Source organism: Salvia splendens, chromosome 8, assembly GCF_004379255.2.
Source record: "Salvia splendens isolate huo1 chromosome 8, SspV2, whole genome shotgun sequence".
In the NCBI taxonomy this organism is placed as follows: domain Eukaryota; kingdom Viridiplantae; phylum Streptophyta; class Magnoliopsida; order Lamiales; family Lamiaceae; genus Salvia; species Salvia splendens.
In genome coordinates this window covers 22,805,239-22,812,478 of record NC_056039.1, presented here as the reverse complement: position 1 = coordinate 22,812,478, position 7,240 = coordinate 22,805,239, and the positions used below count along the sequence as shown (strand labels likewise).

General features: G+C 40.9%; 1 protein-coding gene across 1 annotated transcript; it reads left to right on the top strand.

Moving 5' to 3' along the window:
• Window positions 1–274: 274 nt before the first annotated feature.
• On the top strand, window positions 275–3,648 carry LOC121745465 (ER membrane protein complex subunit 10-like). The gene is made up of 9 exons (XM_042139387.1): window positions 275–608; window positions 819–881; window positions 969–1,064; window positions 1,403–1,453; window positions 2,013–2,084; window positions 2,205–2,263; window positions 2,628–2,715; window positions 2,829–3,008; window positions 3,412–3,648. Exons 1-8 carry the CDS (start codon window positions 300–302, stop codon window positions 2,982–2,984), a joined length of 894 nt encoding a protein of 297 aa, XP_041995321.1. The 5' UTR covers window positions 275–299; the 3' UTR covers window positions 2,985–3,008; window positions 3,412–3,648.
• The last annotated feature ends 3,592 nt before the right edge of the window (window positions 3,649–7,240 follow it).

The window sequence follows — 7,240 nt, the reverse complement described above, 5'->3', positions numbered from 1 at the left end:
TTGTAAATTTAATTACGTATTTTGTGTGATTGTTAATTATTTATTTTTTATTATTTTGTTTATTGTGTCTAGGCTATGACTGGCCTATTGCTTGTCCAGTTGTTTGTCCTGATGATATGGCAGGAGGAGTTTTTAGTGCTGATGATGTGGCAGGTGGAGTTTATGGATAGACTATGACTGACCTATCTCTATTGGAGATGCTCTAACATCACACAATTTAATGAATTATTTTTAATTTTGCAAAACTTATATATAGAGTCGAGATCATAGCAAACCGACGAATCATCGATTGAATCAATATGGCGACCCAAATTCTCTCTTGGTTTTTCATTCTCAACATCGTCCTTCTGCTCGCCACGACGTCGTTTGCTTTCCAATCCGACGAACTCCTCGTCGACGACGACGAATTCGGCCTCGAGGGCGCCCGCCTTCCCGATCCGCCGCCCGAAACCCGCCCCGTCACTTCAGCTCGCAGACGTGCGGCGGAATCCGGTTCGGATCTGGACTCTAAAATACAGTTCCAGCTCGAGCACGCCTTTGGGGACTCCGATTTCTCGCCCGCCGGGACTTTCACTGCTCGCCTCAAAACGTGGCCGAATGGCGGCCAGGTAATCGCAGTAAATTGATTTGTGGTGGATTTATTGGTATGATTAAACTGTGGTGGGAGTGGGATAATCCTTATTTGGGATTGTTTCGGTAGTAGTAGTTCGTTACAGTAATTTCATAAAAATTTGATACTAGCATTTTTTTGTATGTATGCATGTATGTATGTATCAACATGTTGTTTGGTTGAATCTCACGAGATGTGATTAATACAGACGCTAACGAAGCTTCGGTTCTCGAGGAATGCCTTAAGTCAGACTGATAAGGAGAATTTCAAAGTAATGCATTCTCTATTATTCGATGATTGAGTTTGAAAATTTTGAAAATATATGTTTTTGCTAAGCATCTGTTGTAAAAATATACAGAGACTTATAGAAGGAGATGACTTCTATCAGATAAGACTACCGTCAAACTTGCTAAACCAACCTGGAAGAGAGCACGTCATCTCATCTGTGAAGGCGGTAAGTTTAAAGTGAATGTAAACATTCAATGTTTGTAGTTCCGACTACGTTAGGTTACTAGGTACTTTGTTTTGCATCCGTGTTCAGCTGCCACAGATTGCTTTTCTTTGTTTATAAAGAAACCTTGAAACATCTTTTGGCTAATAGTTAGCTAGGTTTATTGTTCAAGTGTATGTTCTGTATTGCCACTTAATGTACCTATAGGCTGGTTATGCTCCCCTGCAGCGATTTTATCAAAATCTATTGCTTGAGTTTTTACTTATTTTGGTATGTAGCTATTAGCTACTTTCATAATGGGTAGGTCTATGCCATTACTAATTTTAAAAATTTGCTCACAGAGATGTCTTTCGCAGCGGGATGCACTGGATGAACATTTTCTCATAAACATGGTAATTGTTCCTGAACAATGATTTTTATGTTGGACTATTGTAGCTGGAATGTTACTCATGTATATGATGCTGGAATGTGTGTATTAATAGACTTATTTGCCATCTAACATTAAAAGAGTTAACAAGACGAACCCGTTTGGTTATCTATATATTCACCATAAACTTGTCCCCTCACATTGTTTAATGCTATTTACAAACTTTTGCTTATGGTTTTACCTGAAGTGTTTTTGAAACACAAGTCCTTAGAGTATTCGATGATGAAGTGCAACATAGTTGGTAAGACGCTTCCCTTCCAACTAATTGGCCAGTGGTTTGAGTCAGCACGCCCCCAGAGTAATTGGGGAATCATTATTGACCATCTTTAAAAAAAATGTGCTTAGAACACCTCTATTTGATATTTTTGTTGAAACACAGAGTCTTGATTTAAAAGTTATTGAAAGTTGAAACCCTATTACGTATTTAAATATCTGCTTTTGAGTTTTAATAACCAACTCTCTTGACCTGATTTAAAAGCTATTGACAGCTGAAACCCTATACCTTTCTTATCACTTTATTGCAGGACGGCGTGAATGTCTTGGGTGTTAATTATGGTCCCCCTGGATCTTGTCAGTATCCCCGTGTATCAAGACCTGTAAGATTTAACTAAAACCCTCTTACTTTTTACCGCTATCATTTCATCGTGGAGTGTAGCTGCTAGTCTAAAGCATCTGTGTTGATTTCTCATGCATTGTCCTTCACCATTTCTTTTCAGCCTACAAAGTGGTCTTTCAACTCTCATACGCTTTTGAAGTATAGTAATGAGGTTCTTAGGTAAGATCATTTCATCTCCACTTTGCTTAACAGTAATTTATTAGATTTATCATATCAGGCACATATTTTCTTAAATATATGTTTGAATTTCTGTAGTTAATGTCGCTGTTTCTGACTGCATGAGTTTGCACTGGTCCTCGAAACAATGGCACTTTGCTATCTAATTGTTGAATTGGATCAGTCTTCGTTCTATAACTATTGTTTTTGTTTGAGGGCTTTAATGTGCCTAATATATAGTTGTTGGATTGAAGCCTATTTAACATTCCCTTCAAGATAGTAGAAAATAATGTTAGTTCACATGTTTGTCTTAATTGCTGCGCTTCTGGTTTGATGATATCATAATGGGAGTTAACATGTGATGCAGAACTCCAGTATTTACAGAAGCAGTGCTTGGAGAGAACGGAGAAGGTGAAGAATTGAAGCCTCCGGAGAGGTCCTTCTGGGCTAAATATGTAAGATTAATTGCTAAATATTCACCCTGGTGGAATTGGTATTGTGGAGTAGTACATAATATTTTACTTCTCCATAAGTGCTTAAACAATTTTATGTTTCTGTATGTCTGCAGTGGATGTACTTAATTCCTCTTGGGCTCATAGTCATGAATGCCATGACTCAAGCCATGAACCTGCCTGAGGAACAGGGTGCTGGGCAACCAGGCTCGCAAGGCCCACAAGCAATTTCAGGACGTGGTCAGGCTCCTGCAGTGCGAAGAAGAAACTAGTTATCGACTGGTCTAAAAGAAGAGGTTTTTCCTTACGCATCTCTTCTTAAGTTTTCCTGTAAAGGTCTGTGCATATTTTGTTTGTTCGTCTATGTTGTTTTTGGTGGGTATTTACTGGGATTTGTATAGGGGCTGGGATAATTTGGGATATCTAGTTACCATTATATTTTAGCAGCAAACATAATACTGAATCCATGGTCACAACCTCTTTGATGATTATGATCCCATTTACCATATTATTGATCTTTAGAGCTAATATGATGGAAGGTTAACCTATCAATTTGGGTCGAGTCTTTTATTATAATTTTTATGAATAGAGGGTAACAACGTACTTGAAATATGTTCCTTGTTGGAGTGGAGTTGCCATCAAACATTAGCTGCACTTTCTTTGTTCAAACGTTTTATGATAGTGTCTCCAACGGTGCAGGTTGCTGTAGCCATTGGACTATTCGATGAAAGGATCTCTAATCTCGAAGAGGAAATGCGTTACCAAGTAACATTTCGTCCAGCATATTTGAAAAGACTGCTTCTATTGGATGTAATTTGTTATAGTTCCAATTTTTCATTTTAGTTCTTTCAGAAATATAGACCAGTCTGTGAAAAGATAGACACTTTCAACTGTAACATGATATTAAGTTATTAAATCAAGACATTCTTGGATAAATTACTAATTGCTCCTTGATATTGGCACTGAAATTGATATATTCATACCCATTTATTGCATTTATTTAATGATTTGCCTTTTGTAAGTTCGAAACTATAATAATGTTTCATAATTACATTAATTTGTTCCTTAAAAAAAAACCTTATAATGATTTCACAATTACATAGATGTGCCTTTCACACACAAAAAAAATACACTTTGTAACGATAAAAATAAAAAAAAATCAAATTCATATCCTCCCACGGGAAAAAGGTAAAAATTTAGAGAAATTTAGAGCATCCAACTTTTGACCCAATCCAAGCCCCTAGCTCAAGTGGTTGAGTAGGGTGGCAAGGATACCGCACCATCTTGGAGGTCTCGAGTTCGACTCCTGGATGGCCTAACTTGGGATTAATTTCCCATGTGGGCCTTCACAAGGCTTGTTGTCCCTTCACAAGGCTTGTTGCCCCTTGCCTTGGGGCTTGGCAAGCTTACGAGCCTGGACCCGAGCCATGAGGGTGGCAATGGGGAGGGGCTAGGTAGCTTGCCGAATGTATCTCGAACTCCAAAAAAAAAACCTTTTGACCCATACAAAAATCGGATATTCCCTCCTCTCTCATTATAATAAGTGGCGACTGACACGTATTCCTTTTTAGGTCGTCCCACTATAAGTGAGACATTTCTCTTTATGTCAAAAAACAATACTCTATCTCGCTCTTACTTTTTCTTTTCTTAATGGGACAGGGAATATATTATTTATAAAATTAATGAGTTTGACTTGAATCTTATATTGAGTTCATGTCTTTATAAGGTTGCCTCATTATGAACTTGATAATTTTAGATTGAGTTCGAGTTAGTTGAGCCGAGTTTGAGTAACCCATTAAAAACAATAGTAATACTATTTTAATTATTTTTATTCATTTATTAAAAGATTACACTTTAGTATTATTATATAAGTCCGCGCAAAATAAGGTTTAACCCATGGATATGTTCAACACAGTAAGTGATGTAGTCAATTCGTTATAGAAGTAAAACAATAGTATCACACAATTTGTATAGGTCTTGACTACCAAATCGTGAAATGTTGCAGTATCAGTCCGTATGTTTCTTTACTTTAGGAAACGAAGGACATTTGTGTGGTATAGCACTAAACTGATCTAATAGTAAGATAAGTTGTTCTTGAGGTCTCAATGATTTTTGTTTCTGAATCATTATTAATATAACATTGAATAATTCGTTGCCTAGACATATTAAAATGTTTGGGCCTTTCTTAACCTTAGAGTATCCACAATAGTTTGTGGACAAGCAATAGCCTAGCCATAGCCTAGCCACAAACTCCTCTGCCACATCAGTAGCACTAAATTCCTCCTGCGACATCAGCAAGACAAGCAACTGGACAAGCAATAGCACAGCCATAGTCAAGCCACATCATCATAACTAAAAACAAATAATTAAACAATCACACAAAATACAGAATTAAATTTACAATACATATACGGGAAAATTCAATAATAATATTAAAATTTTAAAAAGTACCTTAATTAAAAAAAGTCAAATAAAAAAAATTACATTACTTAAAAAAAACTCCTAATCCACGCACGAGCCACCCCCGCCTCTGCCGCCGCCTCACTCCTCGCCATCGTCTCCGTCGTCGCCGCTATCCGGAACCCCCAAATCTGCGGCATCTGAGCCCGCGTCAGAGCCCCCCACCTGTACCGGGTCGGGATTCAAATCCTCTCGCATACTCACGAGCACGGTGTGAAAAAAACTCTTCTCCTCGGGGTCAGTTGCATTCTTCCATTGATCTATGATCTTGATCATCTGAGCCCGTGCTTATTGACGCGCCAAGAAGACGAGGTCGGCTGTCGAGCTGCCAACAGGGGGGATGCCGACTGGACCTCCTGGGACCTCTGGCGATCGCGTTGCGCCCGCCTTTGACCAACCGGGCGAGTGCGACGAGTAAACGCGGGAGGGGACGGGGTCTCCTGAGCATCTTCGGGGAGGTCGTGGGAACCGCCGCTACTGCCGTTGGCGTAATCACCGGCATAGTTCAGGCGCTGCTTCTTCGGCCAGCCAGCATCGACACCCGCCTGAAACTTCTCGGAGTCCATTAGCACCTCGTAGCAGTTCCAGTAGGTGAAGTCCTTGTAAAGGCCGGGCTGGGGGAACTGTTTCTCTGCCAGCCTCCTGCAGTCCTCGTCAGTTTGGCCGCAGGACTTCATTCGGAGGGCGTTGGTATACAAGCCCGAAAATCGGGAGACCCCAACCCGGATTCGGTCCCACCCCTTCCGGCACTCCTCCTCGCTGCGTGGCCTCCCCTCCGGGCAAAATGCCTTGTAGACTGCTGCTATTTTAGCCCACAAGTTGAGGATCCTCTGATTGTTCGAGGCGAGGGAGTAATCGTAAACACTGACCCACGTCTTGGACAGCGCGACATTCTCCGCGTCTGTCCACTTTCTCCGTACCTCCGGCTGTGATGACTCGCCTACCACCTTCTTCCCATTCTTCTTCTTGGGCGCGCCCCGACCCCGTCCCACGGGAGTGTCCGGTGCCCCGAGATCTATACCCAACTCCTCTAAGGAGAAGGTCTCAATCCCCTGGAACTGCGTCTCCGCTGGGGTCGATGTGTGCGAAGAAGCAGTACCAAAATCAAAGCTGGGGCGATAGACATTAGAGCCCCCCGGCGTCCCCTGCATCCCCCCCGGGTGTCCCATGCATCCCCGGGTACCCCGGCATCATCTGCATCCCGGGTGCCCACCCCGGCATCATCGGCATCCCGGGTTGCATCCCCGGTACCCCCTGCATCGCAGGACCCCCCGGCATACCACCCCCAGATGCCATCCCGAGCATCATCTGCTGCCAAGGGTACATGTTGTAGTACCCGGGCATCTGACTCCATCCACCTCCCACGGGGACCGTGGGAGTTTGAGACCCGCTCGTCCCTGAAGTTGACTCGTTGTTGAGATCCATTTCCCGTTGTTGCTCTTGTACAGAAATTAAGATAGAGAAAGTACTCGTTAAAACAAGTGGTGCGAATGAAAATGACTTGCAAATCGCGTATATATAGAGTTCCAAAAATAAAAAAAATAAAAAATCCACTCGTCGGTCGCTCGCCGAAATTCTCACCGATTTGGCGCTCGCCGACTGCAATAGTTCGGTGAGCGAACCGGTGAACGCCAAAAATCGGCGAGCCGGTCGCTCGCCTATTATTGGAGATGCTCTTATAATCATGATATCTTGCGTGATAACAATTAACGTCCATGAGTGCTAATAATATTATTGCAATGAATCATGTGTCGGAAGAGTTCAGTTTGATAATATTCTTAAGAGGTGTTCTATAATTTTTTTTAATATTCAGAAACCCGGCCAATTAAAATTTATTACAAGAATAATAAAAAATACTGAAAATTTTGAACTAATAACTCTTTAAAAAATATAGTATTAAATAATTATATCAAAAAAATAATTTAATAAATATTTATATTTTAAACATGAGAAGTACTAGTTGGAGTGATAAAATAAAATCGTTTTGTCTACTATGTTCCCAAATCCCAATAATATGACACAACGCCTGCTTGAGTTATTGTACGTCCATGGAAATGAGGTATATAAA